A 17,472-nucleotide genomic window follows, 5' to 3' on the forward strand; every position below is an offset into this window, starting at 1 on the left:
TAAGAAATAAATTCATCAGATTCAAATCTTCAAAATATTCACGTAGTTAAGAAAGATAAATGATCCTCTAAGAAAAATAAATGATATAAATTAACTTTAGGGCAACAAGATCACAAAAAAAAAAAAAAAAAAAAAAAGAAAAAAGAGATCATACTAATAATAAAAAGTAAGAGTCATCTCGTTCGATTTATTTGTTTTTTGTTGATAAATCGTTCCATTTTTCTCTTTATTATGGATACCTCATTAATAATTGAGTCAAGGTTCACAATACACAATCACAAATTGTTAATGCAATTTTATTTTATTTCGAGCAACAGATAAATAATCTTTTTGCATAACTATTGACTGAAATTATACTTTCATTTCTCATAATTCATGACCTAAGTCAAAAGAGACAATCCATTACAAAATATAATGATAATAATCTATTTAAAAAACTTAAGTTGCACTTCCAATAGCAGGACAAAAAGTTATATCATAACTTTCAGCCCCTTTACATTGATACATAGGAGGCTTATTATCACCAGGATAGATATGAGCATTAGGGCATTGTTGCTTAAACTTGAGTGTATACTCATCAAGTTGACAATTATTCCCATTACAACAATGTTCAGCATCCTTAAACACATCACAAGCACTATTACACCCTACATAAAATCCATTAGCATTATAAGCTATTAAAGATGGTGGACAAACATTTCCAAAATCCATATTACAACTCACAACAGGACATGGACCAGATCCATCCAACAATGTTCCACCAACAGGTTTGATATTAACAAAAATATTTTGTCCATGAATCAAACTTATTTCATAGGAAACAATTGATTCGTTAACGTTGAAATTGAGGAGTGTTACTGGATAATTAGGTGTTGTGTCTGCACACTCGCGAGTTCCTAATCGGCAATCACCAGTTTCACATGAAAAATAATCATCTGCATTTGTTGTGCATTCTGTTCTAACCCAAATTGTTCCACTGTAATGATCATCCATGTTGAATATTTCGTATATTTCTGGACCTAGCTCTGGTTCTAAATCCCCTATGCTTGGGTTTGATGCACGCCATATCGAGTGTGAACATATGTTTTCAAAATGAAATGTCACATCTGAAAATACTCCTGAATATCATAATGTATAAAGGGCCATGGCATTAGATTATATAAGGTTAAATATATTTTTCTCTAAAATAATAAAGTTTTGAAAAAAAAAATCAAATAGTGATTTAAAATTTTAGAGGAATGAAATCAATTTTTTTAGAGATAGATCCAAATTATATAAAATACTACTCAAAACAAAATTTCTCTAATTTATTTATAAGGAGTAAAAAATATCTAACTAAATAAATAAGATCAAATTCATCAATTTGATGGGATTGAATAGACTATATGATCCCCATTGTGGATTCATCTCCTTAACCTTTTAAAATACAATTTTGTGAAAGCTAATGATTTCTTCCTTCATAGTTTATACTATAGGAGAGGAAACAAGATTTTGAGAACATATTGACTTAAATATTAGAATAAAAGAAAATACACTCGCTCAATATTCATTTTCATTGGCAAAAAAAGCTTTGAAGAAAAACTAAATGTTATTATTCCATGAGATGGAGAAAAGACTTATTATTACATCCAAATTCAATAATATTCACAATACATCCAGAAACAATAGTAAAATTTTGAGAGTCTCTAAAAAAAAAAGTAAAAACTTGAGAGGAAGCGAAATAGTTTGCTATCCTAACAAGAGAGTGAGCTATTGCAATGACTTTTCTCTTAACAAAAAGGAACTTTACAATGATAAATATCAATGTTTCAAAAATATATGCAAGCATGGGAACAAAAGTATTGGAAGGGGAATTTACGTCACCTGCAAATAGCAGCAGCATGGGAACAAAAAGCTTGAGAAGCACGTTGTTGGCCATGAAAAACTCTCTTCAAGTTTAAATTTGAATATGATACACAAAGTCTTGAGAAGCACGTTGTTTGGTCATATACCATTATATAAAGGTTTTAAAGTTAACTATCAATTAAATACTTTTCATTCAGACATTTTTTTGGACAAAATTACCCATTTCAATTCAATTCTTTTCCAAACTTAAATTTAAATCTGTACTTAAATTATAAAAAAATTTAAAACTAATTATATTTTAGTTGAACACTTATTTGCTAAAAACTTTTCTACATTAACCTAATATTTTTTTCTTTCAATTGCTAAAAACTTTTCTACATTAACCTAATATTTTTTTCTTTCAAATTTAAGTTAAAAATTACATGACTCTTGGAGGTGGCTTTTAGATCCTCCCCATGGTTACACGGTTCGGGAAGCTTATCGCTTTCTTACCAATACTGGTACCTCGGTGGATAGGTCACTGGTAGATGATGTCTGGCATAGGTCTATACCGTCCAAGGTGTCTTTGTTTGTGTGGCGCCTTCTCCGGAATAGACTTCCTACTAGAGACAATTTGGTGCAACGGCGAGTTATTATGTTAGCAGACTCGACTTGTGTGTCTGGTTGTGGTGATCAGGAAACCGCAGCTCACTTATTTTGCGGTTGTAATATTTTTAGTTCGCTTTGGAATCATATTTTGCTTTGGTTTGGTTTATCTGTGGTGCTTCCAGGTGACATACGGCAGCATTTATTTCAATTCACTCATTTGGCCGGTTTACCTAGAGTCACTCACCATTTCTTGACAGTGATTTGGTTTGCTTCGGTTTGGGCTATTTGGAAGGAAAGAAATAACCGTATCTTCCAAGATACAGCTTCTGACTCTTCTATTATAGCTGAAAAAGTGAAACTAAATTCTTTCATGTGGCTGAAATCATCACAGACTTCTTTTACATATGATTATCATGACTGGTGAAAAAATCCACTCCCTTGTATGGGTCTTATAGTGTAAATTGTTATAATTTTTTGATGGTGCTCCTTTAGAACAGCACCTTACTCTTGTACTCTGGTAGGTTGGTTTACCTTTTGCATATCTTGTGCACGGTAAATTAACCTTGTTATAATATATATATATATATATATATATATATATATATATATATATATATATATATATATATATATCATTTTAGTTTGTTAAAAAAAAGTTAAAAATTACATGAAAAATAATTACAAAGAAACATAATAGAAAAAAATCAGATAGAAGGGCACGTAGTACCGGTCTTTTTGCTAATTTTTATAATGAAAAAACCAAATGGGATCACTCATGTTCCAGCAAAGGTAACCGCCTCTCTAGCTAACCTTCACACCTTCATTGATGTACCATCATGTATTGCCATTTTGATATCTAATGAAATCTTATGAGTTTGTTTCGCTAAAAAAAAATTATGTGGGATATTTATCAATTTTATCCCTAGAGGCTATCAATTTTCTCTTTGGCTTCAACTTAATAACTAATAAAATATTCCGTAAAATTTTGTCAAAAAACTAATAAAATATTCCATAAAATAAAATATATAGTTATATGAAGAAGTAGTAAATTAAAAAAGCATGTATAAATTTTTTGAAAATACGCATATTTAAAATTGAAAAATATTAATACAAACAAATTATAATTTTTTTTTAAGAAATCAAAATGCTATATATAACGAACGACGACCTATCTTCCCGGTACAAGGTGTACCACAAAAGACACCCGAAAAATACAACAAACGTTCAGTTATTAAAGTAAAAAAAAAATAGCCAATGCCCGCACATAAGAAAGGGTTTTGGCACCAATTATGAAAGCTATTAGGAAATACAACAAATTTAGCTTTAAACTAGCAAAAAGATAGAAGTTTGACATTCTCCAAAAGCTGAGCACAAGAGCGCTCTTGACCACGAAATAACTCATTCCTTTCCTTCCATAACTCCCACAAATTTGCTAACCAAATCAAATGCATAAGAGAACATCTTGATTTTACAAAACCTCAAGAGGTACCAAACAGGAAAAAAAAATGGTTCACAATGTTAAATGGATCCGCTGAATAAACACAAAGTCAATTCCACATAAGCTGCTAAATCTGACCGAAAAGACGACATGATAAAAAAAATGAGTCTGTGATTCTGGTTGACCGCAACCACTAAGACACGGCTGAGCCTCAGAATGAATAATGTCTCGACGAAACAAATTTGTCAGGCAATCTATTCCGAAACAAATTATAATATATTTTTGGGAAATTGCTAACTTGTGCTCTTAAGATATAAGTTAATGAATCAAATATATAAATAATTTATTGGAAAGTGTGCATTACATTTAATCTTTAACTTTTTAATGAATTGAATGCACACAATTTAAGAGAATATTTCTTCTTTTGAGTTTTTTAACATGTGCCCTAAGGGTATAAGTTAACACTACCTATATTATTTTGGATGTGGATGGTATTCACGAAATGACACCAAAAAAGAAAGAGAATTACAAAACTTAATGAAAACTTAATGAGTTAATTAAGTAAATTTGTTTTTTTTTTCTCTCTTTAAAAAAACAAAGTTTGATATTTTAAATTATCCTATATAACCCATGATATACATACGAACAAATGAAACATCAGTCTCTAAGTCATCCACAAGTTGATCAACCTCTTGCACCGTTTTTATTAACTCAACCAAATCCATTCTCTCAATGGAAGTGCTCAGAGTCAAAATTCTATTGGTTGGTTTTTGCAATATCTTGTTCTTTTTGGTAATATCATTCACTTATATTTATACGTTTGATCCAATTTTGGACAATGCGTGAAGATTTGGAGAGAACGTAAAGAATTTCTCTCGTCCATTTTAATATGGCTATGAAATTGACATGTTTAGACTCATAGGTGGACGAATCCGGATTGTCTATGAAATGTCCTTGAAAAAAATATTTCTTCTTTTTATTTTCTTTCTTTTACCTATCCTTTCATCAAACAAATAATGTGGAAAAAAGGTATGTACTAATTTATTCTGATTTGTTTTTTTTTATTCCTCTAAAACAATGCTTTTATTTTTCTCAAAATCTAAATTTGATTTTAAAATTTTCTTCGGGATTCAAATGAAAATTTACTTTAAGTTTTTTTTTCTTTAAAAATTTTTTAAATTTTGTTTTTCGTATCCATAAAAAAGTTACACTTTTTTGATACTCTGAAATAACTCCGCAAACACAAATGGTCTCTACAACAGGATAATATTGCTTCAATTTCTATATATTTTTATTGATGTTCGCTCTATTTTTTTTAATGTAAAAAACCCAAGACAAAAATAACGAAAAGTGGGATTTATAAATCAAATTTTTAAATTTATTTTTTGAGGATTTATTTTATAATTTTCTAAACATGCATTCAAATATATGTTGACTTTTTTTTTGAGGAAAAAATATATGTTGACTTAAATAGTGGAGATTCTAATTGCGTGCATTTTTTTTATGGACGAAAAATTATAAATTTTTCTACGGCGACAAAAAACAAAAACTAAATATTTTATAAGGAAAAAAAAATTAACTCTCAATTGAAATGAATAAATTTTGAATGTCGAAATTGTTACTTCAAATGTTATGACCGGGTTCGAACTATAAACTGAGAAGCATAAACACAAGCTATGAAAATGTCTTTTTTAATTTTAATTTTAATGGCAAGCTATAAATATAAAGGAAATAGAGTACATGGTTACTCTACTACCCATTGCAGAGGGATAAGCATAACGATGAAAAAGGGAAAATGAAAAATATATACAAGCCACACATAAAACCTGACCCAAATCAAAATCAACGAACCAACATAAAAAACCATCTCAAGAAGATAGGGTTTCAACGAACATATTCAAGAAAATAGTTTTTTTTTTTTACGTGGCTTCTAGATCACCCACACCACAACCAATAATTGACTAGTATTTCATTCAAGTCACATTGATTCTTCAAAATCAATAACGGTGTATGAGTTGCTTGTATGCATCCTTGTTCTTCGAGTATTGATCAACTTCAGCCTTGCATCACAAGTCACATTAATTAAGCATCAAAATTTGTAGTTTGGCTGGAAAAATCACATTAATTAATGTTTTCATATCTTAAGGACTTGTAAATTGAAGATCATGTACATTAACATATTTACCATTCCAATTCCTTTTATGGCCTTCAGCAACTTATCACCAATAAATTCCTTAAGGAAGTCAGCCTTATGGAGTGCTTCCAAAGAATCCGAAAGTGATTTTGGCAATCTCTCAAGATTTTCTAGATTTGGATTTGTATCTGCATAATACAAATGGACACTATTTGTTCATTGGTTAAGATTAAGATTAAGATTAAGATGTAAATTTTCCTATTTGTGTCTCCATGCTTGTACATTATTAAGATTAAGATTAAGATTAAGATGTATCATTGCCCATATTATATATGTTACAACGACACTTACTTTGGAACAAATGTTGCAAGCAAGCCATTTTTTCTAGCAATTGCCCTAACAGTTTCACGTGAGTAAAAACAAAGTTGTCTGCAGCTTCGGTACAAATGGTATGTCCCAAAACAATCTCAAATTGACCTTTTCCATTTTCTGCATGTACCTGCAAAATTTTAAGTAAATCTAATGAAAATCAGATAAATCCATTGTCATATATTTTATTAACAATTAACCAAGTTATAAACTCCATAAGTTTTTTACCTGTTCTACTGTGATACCCATGGAATGCAAAGCAGAAGTAACTTCACGAAGTATTGGAGAAGCATCATCAAATGATGACGAGCAGCATTAAGGACTCGAGTCAAATTTTATCCATTCTTCTTTCGTTTCCCTGTTTGTTTTTCTTCATGTTTATAAATGAATGGCATGGTAAATTGCATTAATCAAATCACAAGATAATATTGAATGGCATACCTCTTCAAGAGAAAAAACTCATTCTCAAATCCTGCATTTACCACCTATAGAAGCAGAATATAAATTAGTTTCAAAATGAGTGTCGTTTTAGCCAAAAAAATTTGTTTTAAAATGAATGTCGCTTTCAGTTTCCAATGTAATAATAACTTTTTCTTTTCAATTGTACCCTTCAATTAATACTATGTTACACTACTTCCAAATTATTATTTTTTCTTTAATGAAAAACAAACAAATAGTTGATTAGGATAATTTGGTAAAATTGCTATTACATTTGACTACTTTATTCCATTCCTTAATATGTGTGCAATTGGCTAAAGCGACATTCATTTTGAAACAGAGGGAGTATGTTTTTGAAATAAAAAAAAAGTTAGACAACTTTTGTGACATCTATGTAGGTTGTTAACGTAGTTAAAATATCTGATTAATGATATTTAATATATTGTTATTAGATATATCCAACGTTAAAAATCATTAACTACAAATTTTTAGATCCACCTACACGTAGTTGCACACTTGAAAATTATAATCTAATGGTAGAAAAAAATGGTCCAACTTGGACCCATATAATTGGTGATGCAAACTAAATGCACCCATAGTTATGTGTAAGGGTGTTCATGGGTTGGGTCAACCCAAAAAATCCGGTCAAACCCACTCAAAAACCCAAAAAAATGGGTTAGGTTGGGTAATTGGGTGGATATGCTTTCTAAAAATGGAAAACCCATAAAAATAAATGGGTTTCGGGTGAAACCAGACCCAAACCCAAAAAACCCACTTACTCAATAATGTTAATATTTTTTATCTTTATTTTCATAGGGTAGAAGAAAGTTATATTTCCAAAACATGCACATTGTACCCTATATATTGAAAATCAAAACATACTAGAGTTACAAATTAATATGTTGTACTCTTTGGTTATTTTGATACTAATGCAATTTTATGTCATGCAACTTTAATTTGTTGTAAGTATTTTATGATGAAGTTTATTATTTGATATTCTATATGCATAAAATTATAGTCAAATAAGTTAAACATTTTTTTAAGAAAATTAAAAAGTAGAGTACTATTTTAAAACAAAATTACGAGGACTTGTCATTTAGTCATTTAATATTAAAAAAATAGAAAAATAAGTTGGGTAACCCATTATCCAATCCAACCCAACACAAAAATTAGTGGGTTTGCCCAAACCCACCCAGTAGTATAATGGGTGGTTATTTTACCTCACCCAAACCGGAGTACCCTATTTAATTTGGTTGGTCAAACTCAACCCAAACCCACCTACGAACACCCCTAGTTATGTGATGCTAACTAAACTTCGATAATTCAGGCTGCATTTAGTTTGCATCATATGTTAAACAGTTTTGATGCAAACTAAATACACCCATAGTTATGTAGTTTTGTAATATCAGTCGTTAAAGAATTTTGAGATCTAAATTATCTATTGCAAGCTATTTTAACCATCTTTTTGAAATGTGTTAAGGATTTAAAAAATTGTCTTAAAAATGGTCTAAAGTTGGTCATAAAAATATATTTTCTGATGAATAAAACACCATATAGTACATCCTAAACAAGAAAAAGCTATATATGCAACATGGTTGAACATACCAAGTCAAATTCATCTTTGAGAATTTTGGAAACTCGTCTTAAGGCCTCCCTCGGGCATTGTTCCCATGGTTGACCAGGTTTAACATTCAGATCCCCCCTAAAACCATTTCATCTTGTTTGCTCCTATAATGGAACAAAGTTGAATCAGTTTAAATAATTCACTCTATCTTCTCTAAGAAAGTCTACATCTTATAAAATGATATCAGTAAAGAAGGAGCATGTGTACCAAGGAATTGTCCTTTTAGTAGATAAATCAGGTGTTAATCTTGCTTCACCAACATAACCTAAACCACAATCAGGTGCAAGTTTACCCAAAATAGAAGTCAATGCCATGCTCCCAAATGGTAAAGCAATCTCATTCTTCATAACAACATCATAGAAACGCTTTCTAGGAATAGCCTGAATTACAGAATTTGACATAACCTCATAACATAAGAACATAAATATTAAAATCTCTAAACTACAAAATGAATAAATAATGAAGTGACAGAAACAGGGTAGAGGAAACTCACACGACATCTATGTTGTCCTAAAAAATTAACCCAAAGTATACGAACAAATGAAGCATTCTCTAAGTCATCGACATCTTCAACCTCCTCAACAGCTTTTCTCAACTCACTCAAATCCATTTCCTCAAACTATCAATTCCCTATGGGTTTGGTTAGTACGGTATATATATTGATTTTGTTCTCTTTTATAATCTCTTACACCTACTTGCGGCACAAGAGTCTCTCTGTAGGCTTATGCCTGCACTAAATTTTGAGAATTTTTTTTTTTTTTTGTGGTAGTAATATAATAATATATAGTTATAGTTGAAATGTTGACTAAATCATCAACACAAAACACACAACACTTTTCTATTGGCCACACATAAACACACACTTTGACACAACATAACATACACAACCTTTTCCAATTGTTAAGTTACTTATATAGAGATAGATACTTTTGTTGGTATTGATAATGAGAAAAATCATTCAATCTTTTCAAAATATGGAGAATCGTAGAGGACAATTACGATGTATATTTATGCTATTAAAAATGAAATATATATATACACACACACACACACACACACACACACACACACACGTGTGTGTGTGGTGCCCCCACTTTCCAAAATTGCTGGATCTGTCACTGACATCGGATGTAAAACTTTATATTGACACCAAATTCTAGTTCGTTTCGTTTTAATCATAGTTTCACAATTACTCATATTAAGTAATTTTAACTCTTTTGGTGTGCTTTAATTTTCCTCTATACTTGATAGGTCAAACCGCAAGTGCACGGTCTATCGAAGTAGTAATAAAAAGAGTATCGTTCCGACAGGGAGTTATGAATTCAATTAACTTTCAATAAGGATTAAATGAGAGTTTAAGATTATAAAGTTGGGATTTTTAATTAAAAGAAAATAACAATAATAAAATAAAAGAAGCCTTGATATTATTAGTTCATCATAATGACGAATCCTTCACTAGCCAAAACCTTAACTTATTTTCATGTTTTATACCTAATTTCTAAAGACCGGTTTCCCTTTAGCCCCTCACCTTTCCGACCAAGTCCAGTGAGAGTTTACCTCTAGCAACCAAACCTATTTCGCTGATTTGATTACTAGAAGAAACTTATAAGGATTGAAACTACTCATGTCTCAAGAATTGCAAAGACTATTTCACTGCCTTTGCAATTCTTGTCTAAATTCACGTGTTCCAATATCAAAGCTCCGCTTTTGCATTATGAATTGATATTTGAGATGATGAATTAACAATTATCAAACCCTCCACTTTCGTTTCCACAGTTTGATAATTGTTAATTCATGTTTAAACGGTGAACTTAGATTAGAAATTAAGGTTACATGAAATTAGGGTTAAAGCTTGGTTCGATTAGGATTACGTCATTAGACTTATCCAACAATCCCAAGACAAGAAGAGTCTACTCACTAACGTTCATTGTAGACATAGAGAAGAAGGAGAAGAAGAAGAATAAAACAATAAAATAAAAGTGAACTTTTATTCAAAGAATAAAAGATGAATATTTGTGATGGGAGGCTACTCTATTTATAGCTTACAATCGACTTAAAATCTAAGCAATTACAAGAGATGTTTGGTAAAACTAAAACAGAGTAACTTGGGCCCTAAGCAAAAGCAGCAAAAAGAGGTTCTGGGGGGTGGCACGGCCGTGCCACATGTTGGCACGGGCCGTGCCAAGCTTCTGACTTGGGGGACTTATATTTTGTTCCCGAATCTTTCGTATTTTTGCTCCGAATCAGCTCCAGACTCCTTTCTTTTGCTCCAAGGCTTCTTCCATCCAATATTCATTCCTGAAATATAAAAATATGCAATTGAAGTAAAAAGATTCAAAAAGGAAATAATATTGTAATAAAATAAAATCAAATCTAAATAAAACTAAACTAAATAATATATAAAAACTAACTAAATAATAACTCATCAATACTTATATTTTATTTTTGGTAAACAAATCTCGTTCTTCATAATATTATAGGTGCAATTTTTTTTTATCCTCGTGAGCTTAGCTCAGTTGGTATGGTCAATGTATAACATAACATATGCAAGGTCCGGTTCAAACTCCGGCCGGCGGCCAGCACCAAAAAAAGTGCAATTATTTTTTTTTTTTATGGATTATTGTATTGACAAAGGTTAATGGAGGCAAGCGAGATAACTTTCTTTGTTGATTTCAAGCGGACAAATTATCATGAGATAGAGGATTTTTTTTAATCGATTTCAAATGGAGGTAAAGGCTCCATCAAAAAAAAGAATGGAGGTAAAGGCTACAACTTGTGGAAGGACAATTTGGAGAAGGTTGGGAGGATGGAAACGATGGCTAGCGGTTAATTAGGCTCTGGGGTGCTGGAGGGATACGTCATCTCAAAAGGAATCAAATAAAATAATTTAAATAATGATAAAATAAAAGAAAAATTTCAGTCCAAAAGAGTGTATGTCCTTTATATACGCTAGCGTCTAAACGAGCACTAACATGTCCGTTTTTCATAAGTAAAAAAATGGTAAAAACTAATTAAATGAATGGCACACTTTGACGATATTTTTTCTTAACTAAAACACACTATTTGTTTATATAAGGTCAAAATAAGATTTGTCATTGTGTCTAATAATGTTTCTCTCCTATTCTAGTGGATTGTTCTATTTTAATGAGGTTTAATCAATTTTTTAATCGATAATTTAAATAAAATGATAAAATAGTTTAAATGAAGGGATGAAATTCAAAAGATAAAATTCAGCTTAGAATGGTGTATTCCCTTTATATATACTAGCGAAAAGACGAGCGCTCTTTTTATTGCGCTGATGTTTGAAAATTATTAACGGTGTTCTTTTTATGAAATTTGATTTGGATTCAAACTAAAAATATAAATTTGTTCAAAAAAATAATAAATATTTGTTGCATTCAAATTATTACAAAACAAACTAATCATGATTATTTATTTCAATGACACGAACAATATAACAAAAAAAAAATCTAAATTCATTTTTTTATATGACACCAACAACGATCTTTATTATAGAAAAAGTTGTTTAAGGGTATAGTTGGAATAATGAAAAAGTAAGTTTACGTATAGTCATCTAGTTTGTTGCACCTTCTCCTTCATCAAGATTTTGCTCTTCATGTACCTGGTCATCATCAACACACAACAGATTTGCTTCCACCTCGATGCTAGTTCGAGATGGGTTAGGAAGTAGTATCAAAATAGGCACATTGAGCTTGAGTGAATATTGCATGGGCGGTTGATGTTTTATGAAGTTCATAGCAATGAGGGTGTCTATGTTAAGCCTATTGTTTCCCTCAATTGGTTTTATCCCCTCATCTTCATCCACTCCAAATTGCCTAGCTGTGTATGTAGTGATACCACCTACTACTATCTTTCCCTTACCGTCAGACCTATTAGCTACATAGGAAAGATAATCAAGCAAGTAGAAACAAATATTCACAGGGTGGTTATATAGCATAGCCCATAGCATGAAGAGCTCATCTGTCCTAGTGTTCCCTAACTCGGTTCTACCCCAAATGGTGCAAAGCCATAACCCTCTGAAGGTAGCTAAGAACAGGGTTGTGTTATTCAACAGCCTAATCAAATGTTCCTCTATTTCTAGTCTATCCATTAACATTAAGGTACCTGCAAGCAGAGATAGTTCTAGAGATTAGAGAATTATATCTATTCCTTTGCTTGGAATCCTTGAATTGGATTCCATGATTGCTGGTTGTTGATCGCTTCTTGCACCACTTCAATTTCCTTTCCTCTTGGATGCCATTGACCTTGTTGACTTGGTTTTGGTTTGGGTTAAGGTTAGGTTTTGTGAGGGAAAGGTTTGTTTAGTGATTTGGTTGAAGGTTTTTGAGTTTAATGATGAAGGTTGGTGAAGAAATTGGGTTAGGGTTTAATGGACTATGATTTTGGTGAATTATGGGTTGGATATGAAGGTTTGAAGGTTGTTGGTTATGGAGGTTGCAGAGAGAAGTTTGAGGGATGAGGGATGTTTGTGTTGGAGGATGAAGGAAGAAGAAGAAAATTTTGTTAAGTATACTTACCTGGGGATCGGGCACGACCGTGCCAACCTTAGCACGGGCCATGCCAAGTTTCTGGAGTTTTGGTCGGTTTTGGCTTGGCATGGTCTGGCACGGCCATGTCAGTATGAGCACGGGCCGTGCCAAGGTTCTGGTTCTAGGAGGCTTCAAAATTTTCATTTTCCTTGAATCATACTTGGACAATTACCTACAAAACACTTAAAACAACGAAAAACAAACAATATAAAAGCAGATAAATGCGTGGGTTGCCTCCCACGAAGCGCTCGTTTAGAGTCATTAGCTTGACGGTTAGAAAGTGGTTTAACTATCCTATACCCAATCTTTCAGGAAGGGATAATGGCATCAAACTAACATTCTCTCCCAAATCACACATGACTTTCTCAAATGTTTTAGATCCTATGACACAAGATATGGAAAAACTCCCTAGATTCTTAAGTTTAGGTGGCAATTTGCTTAGAAGTATTTTGATAGAATTCCTAAACTGGTCATCTAACTTGGATTTAACAAACTCTTGTGTTAAAGGAAGTTTAGGCTCATGAGATGGTGAAACAAATGACTTTTCATTCTCTCCTATGGCTTTCTCACCTTGAGGCTCATCACTCCCTACCCCTCCTTCATTGTTCTTAACTTTCACAACGGGATCCTCTAATTGTTTACCATCCCTAAGAGTAATATTACTTAGATGGTCTTTGGGGTTGGTTTTGGTTTGGCCTAGAAGGACTTCGGAGGTTTGAGATGAAGTAGCCGCTTGTTGGGCTACTTGAGAGATTTGAGTCTCTAGAAAATTTTGGTGAGTAGAAATGGAGTCCACTTTAGATGTAAGCTTGACAACAGAGTCGTTCAAAAATCCAAATTGATTTTTAAGTTCTTGAATTTGCTTGGATTGATCCATAACACATTTTTCTAGTAAAATTTCCAAGCTGGATTTTTGAGGGACTCCTTGGTTATTTGCATAACCGGGTGGTGCTGTTTGTTGTCCAAAGGGATTTTGAGGTGTTTTGTTATAAAAAATTTGATTTGACCTCATCCCTTGATTATATTTATCATAGTTTAATTGCTCGGGACTTTCAACAGTACTACCTAGTTTGCATTTAACACTAGTATGACCAAGTATTCCACAAAATTCACATGGTGGTGAAACAGGAGTAGGTGTGACAACACTTATACTTAATTTATCAAATTTTTGAAAAAGTGTGTCCACCTTAGCAGATAGATGATCAAGGGTAGAAAATTTATACATACCGACCTCCATTTTAGAGGGTGAAGGAGCAACATTAGTGATGTCCCTTCCGTAGGTCCACTGATAGTGGTTTTGTGCCATGTCCTCGATCAAAGCGTAAGCTCCTGTGTATGTTTTATTCATCAAAGCTCCACCTGCAGCTGCATCAACATAAATTTTTGCGGTACACAAAAGGCCATTATAAAAAGTGTGAATAATAAGTCAATTCTCTAAACCATGATGGGGGACAAAGTCTAAGCATTTCTTTGAAACGCTCTCACGCATTGTAAAGAGATTCTCCATCTTTTTTGAGTGAATTGTATGATTTGTTTCCTTAAGTGAACAGTTTTAGAATGAGGAAAGAATCGGGCAAGAAAAGCTTGCTTCATTTGATGCCATGAAGTGATAGAACCAAATTCCAATGAATGAAACCAAGCACTAGCTCTACCCCCTAAGGAAAAAGGAAAGTAGTGCAGCCTTACGACCTCTTGGTTTGCATTCAAGGTTCCACTGAGTCTTAAAAAAGTTGAAATATGAAAATTCGGATCCTCAGTGGGTGATCCGAAAAATTGATTTTGCTGCACTAAGTGAATAAGTGCAGGTTCTATTTCGAAATTGTCCTCAACCGTTGGGTACACAATAGCATCGTATGACTCATTTGAAGATGGGATTGCATACTCTTTGAGAGTGCGTTCCTCAGTCATATCTTTATTATTTTATGCTTCCCAAGAAGTTAAAGGCAAAAGAAGAAATAGAAAAAGAAATAAAGAAAGAGAAAAAGAAAAAGAAAAAGATTTTTTTTTTCAGTCTAATCTTTAAAAAAATTAATCAAATTGCAATAACTCCCCGACAACGGCGCCAAAAACTTGATAGGCCAAACCGCAAGTGCACGGTCTATCGAAGTAGTAATAAAAAGAGTATCGTTCCGACAGGGAGTTATGAATTCAATTAACTTTCAATAAGGATTAGATGAGAGTTTAAGATAATAAAGTTGGGATTTTCAATTAAAAGAAATTAACAATAATAAAATAAAAGAAGCTTTGAGATTATTAGTTAATCATAATGACGAATCCTTCACTAGCCAAAACCTTAACTTATAATTTTATGTTTTATACCAAATTTCTAAAGATCGGTTTCCCTTTAGCCCCTCACCTTTCCGACCAAGTCCAGTGAGAGTTTACCTCTAGCAACCAAACCTATTTCGCTGATTTGATTACTAGAAGAAGCTTATAAGGATTGAAACTACTCATGTCTCAAGAATTGCAAAGACTATTTCACTGCCTTTGCAATTCTTGTCTAAATTCACGTGTTCCAATATCAAAGCTCCGCTTTCGCATTATGAATTGATATTTGAGATGATGGATTAACAATTATCAAACCCTCCACTTTCGTTTCCACAGTTTGATAATTGTTAATTCATGTTTAAACGGTGAACTTAGATTAGAAATTAAGGTTACATGAAATTAGGGTTAAAGCTTGGTTCGATTAGGATTACGTCATTAGACTTATCCAACAATCCCAAGACAAGAAGAGTCTACTCACTAACGTTCATTGTAGACATAGAGAAGAAGGAGAAGAAGAAGAAGTAAAAGTGAACTTTTATTCAAAGAACAAAAGAGGAATATTTGTGATGGGAGGCTACTCTATTTATAGCTTACAATCGACTTAAAATCTAAGCAATTACAAGGGCTGTTTGGTAAAACTAGGCTTAATTGCACTTTTGGCCCCCTATCTTTCCAAAACTTGCGGTTACAGTCCCCTAACTAATTTAAATACAAAACAGCCCCCTAAGTATTGAATCTTTGGCAGTTTTGGCCCCCCAAGGCCAAAACAAAATAAAAAAAAATGACATGTGGCACCTCATTTAGGGTGCCACGTCGGCGTTGGGGGCCAAAACTGCCAAAGATTCAATACTTAGGGGGCTGTTTTGTATTTAAATTAGTTAGGGGGCTGTAACCGCAAGTTTTGGAAAGATAGGGGACCAAAAGTGCAATTAAGCCTTAAAACTAAAACAAAGTAACTTGGGCCCTAAGCAAAAGCAGCAAAAGGAGGTTCTGGGGGGTGGCACGGCCGTGCCACATGTTGGCACGGGCCGTGCCAAGCTTCTGACTTGGGGGACTTATATTTTGTTCTCGAATCTTTCGTATTTTTGCTCCGAATCAGCTCCAGACTCCTTGCTTTTGCTCCAAGGCTTCTTCCATCCAATATTCATTCCTGAAATATAAAAATATGCAATTGAAGTAAAAAGACTCAAAAAGAAAATAATATTGTAATAAAATCAAATCAAATCTAAATAAAACTAAACTAAATAATATATAAAAACTAACTAAATAATAACTCATCAATACTTTTATTTTATTTTTGGTAAACAAATCTCGTTCTTCATAATATTATAGGTGCAATTTTTTTTTTTTATCCTCGCGAGCTTAGCTCAGTTGGTATGGACAATGCATAACATATGCAAGGTCCGGTTCAAACTCCGGCCGGCGGCCAGCACCAAAAAAAGGTGCAATTTTTTTTTTTAATGGATTATTGTATTGACAAAGGTTAATGGAGGCAAGCGAGATAACTTTCTTTGTTGATTTCAAGCGGACAAATTATCACGAGATAGAGGATTTTTTTTTTTAATCGATTTCAAATGGAGGTAAAGGCTCCATCAAAAAAAAAAAAAAAAAAAAAAGAATGGAGGTAAAGGCTACAACTTGTGGAAGGACAATTTGGAGAAGGTTGGGATGATGGAAACGATGGCTAGCGGTTAATTAGGCTCTGGGGTGCTGGAGCCTGGAGGGATACGTCATCTCAAAAGGAATCAAATAAAATAATTTAAATGAATAATAAAATAAAAGAAAAAATTCAGTCCAAAAGAGTGTATGTCCTTTATATACGCTAGCGTCTAAACGAGCACTAACATGTCCGTTTTTCATAAGGAAAAAAATGGTAAAAACTATTTAAATGAAAGGCACACTTTGACGATATTTTTTCTTAACTAAAACACACTATTTGTTTATATAGGGTCAAAATAATATTTTTTCATTGTGTCTAATAATGTTTCTCTCCTATTCTAGTGGATTGTTCTATTTTAATGAGGTTTAATCAATTTTTTAATCGATAATTTAAATAAAATGATAAAATAGTTTAAATGAAGGGATGAAATTCAAAAGATAAAATTCAGCTTAGAATGGTGTATTCCCTTTATATATACTAGCGAAAAGACGAGCGCTCTTTTTATTGCGCTAATGTTTGAAAATTATCAACGGTGTTCTTTTTATGAAATTTGATTTG

General features: G+C 32.4%; 2 protein-coding genes and 1 pseudogene across 3 annotated transcripts; all 3 read right to left on the reverse strand.

The window, feature by feature from the left end:
* Positions 1–341: 341 nt before the first annotated feature.
* LOC146955883 (thaumatin-like protein 1b) lies at positions 342–1,999 on the reverse strand. The gene is made up of 2 exons (XM_085714839.1): positions 1,864–1,999; positions 342–1,118 (listed from the first exon to the last, which is right to left on the reverse strand). The coding sequence occupies exons 1-2, from the start codon at positions 1,916–1,918 to the stop codon at positions 439–441; spliced, it is 735 nt and encodes a 244-aa protein (XP_085570965.1). The 5' UTR covers positions 1,919–1,999; the 3' UTR covers positions 342–438.
* Positions 2,000–5,548: 3,549 nt separating this feature from the next.
* Positions 5,549–6,727, reverse strand: LOC146955884 (uncharacterized). The gene is made up of 4 exons (XM_085715024.1): positions 6,603–6,727; positions 6,357–6,504; positions 6,057–6,193; positions 5,549–5,931 (listed from the first exon to the last, which is right to left on the reverse strand). The coding sequence occupies exons 1-4, from the start codon at positions 6,621–6,623 to the stop codon at positions 5,869–5,871; spliced, it is 369 nt and encodes a 122-aa protein (XP_085571150.1). The 5' UTR covers positions 6,624–6,727; the 3' UTR covers positions 5,549–5,868.
* A 51-nt stretch (positions 6,728–6,778) lies between these two features.
* On the reverse strand, positions 6,779–9,063 carry LOC146955885 (uncharacterized; annotated as a pseudogene). The gene is made up of 4 exons (XR_015012165.1): positions 8,930–9,063; positions 8,644–8,816; positions 8,418–8,540; positions 6,779–6,859 (listed from the first exon to the last, which is right to left on the reverse strand). The product of XR_015012165.1 is annotated as an uncharacterized LOC146955885 (transcript).
* Between the last annotated feature and the right edge of the window lie 8,409 nt (positions 9,064–17,472).

The sequence above is a fragment of the Medicago sativa genome, chromosome 1 (genome assembly GCF_051527215.1).
Source record: "Medicago sativa cultivar Bolivia chromosome 1, Bolivia_mono, whole genome shotgun sequence".
NCBI classification, from domain to species: Eukaryota; Viridiplantae; Streptophyta; class Magnoliopsida; order Fabales; family Fabaceae; genus Medicago; species Medicago sativa.

Coding starts and splice junctions, on each gene's coding strand:
- LOC146955884 (XM_085715024.1), bottom strand. CDS start 6,623: ATGGGTATCACAGTAGAACAG. Junction 6,194..6,356: donor CTTGCAACATTTGTTCCAAA/GTAAGTGTCGTT, acceptor TGTATTATGCAG/ATACAAATCCAAATCTAGAA. Junction 5,932..6,056: donor CCATAAAAGGAATTGGAATG/GTAAATATGTTA, acceptor TTGTGATGCAAG/GCTGAAGTTGATCAATACTC.
- LOC146955883 (XM_085714839.1), bottom strand. CDS start 1,918: ATGGCCAACAACGTGCTTCTCAAGCTTTTTGTTCCCATGCTGCTGCTA. Junction 1,119..1,863: donor CATGCTGCTGCTATTTGCAG/GTGACGTAAATT, acceptor TATGATATTCAG/GAGTATTTTCAGATGTGACA.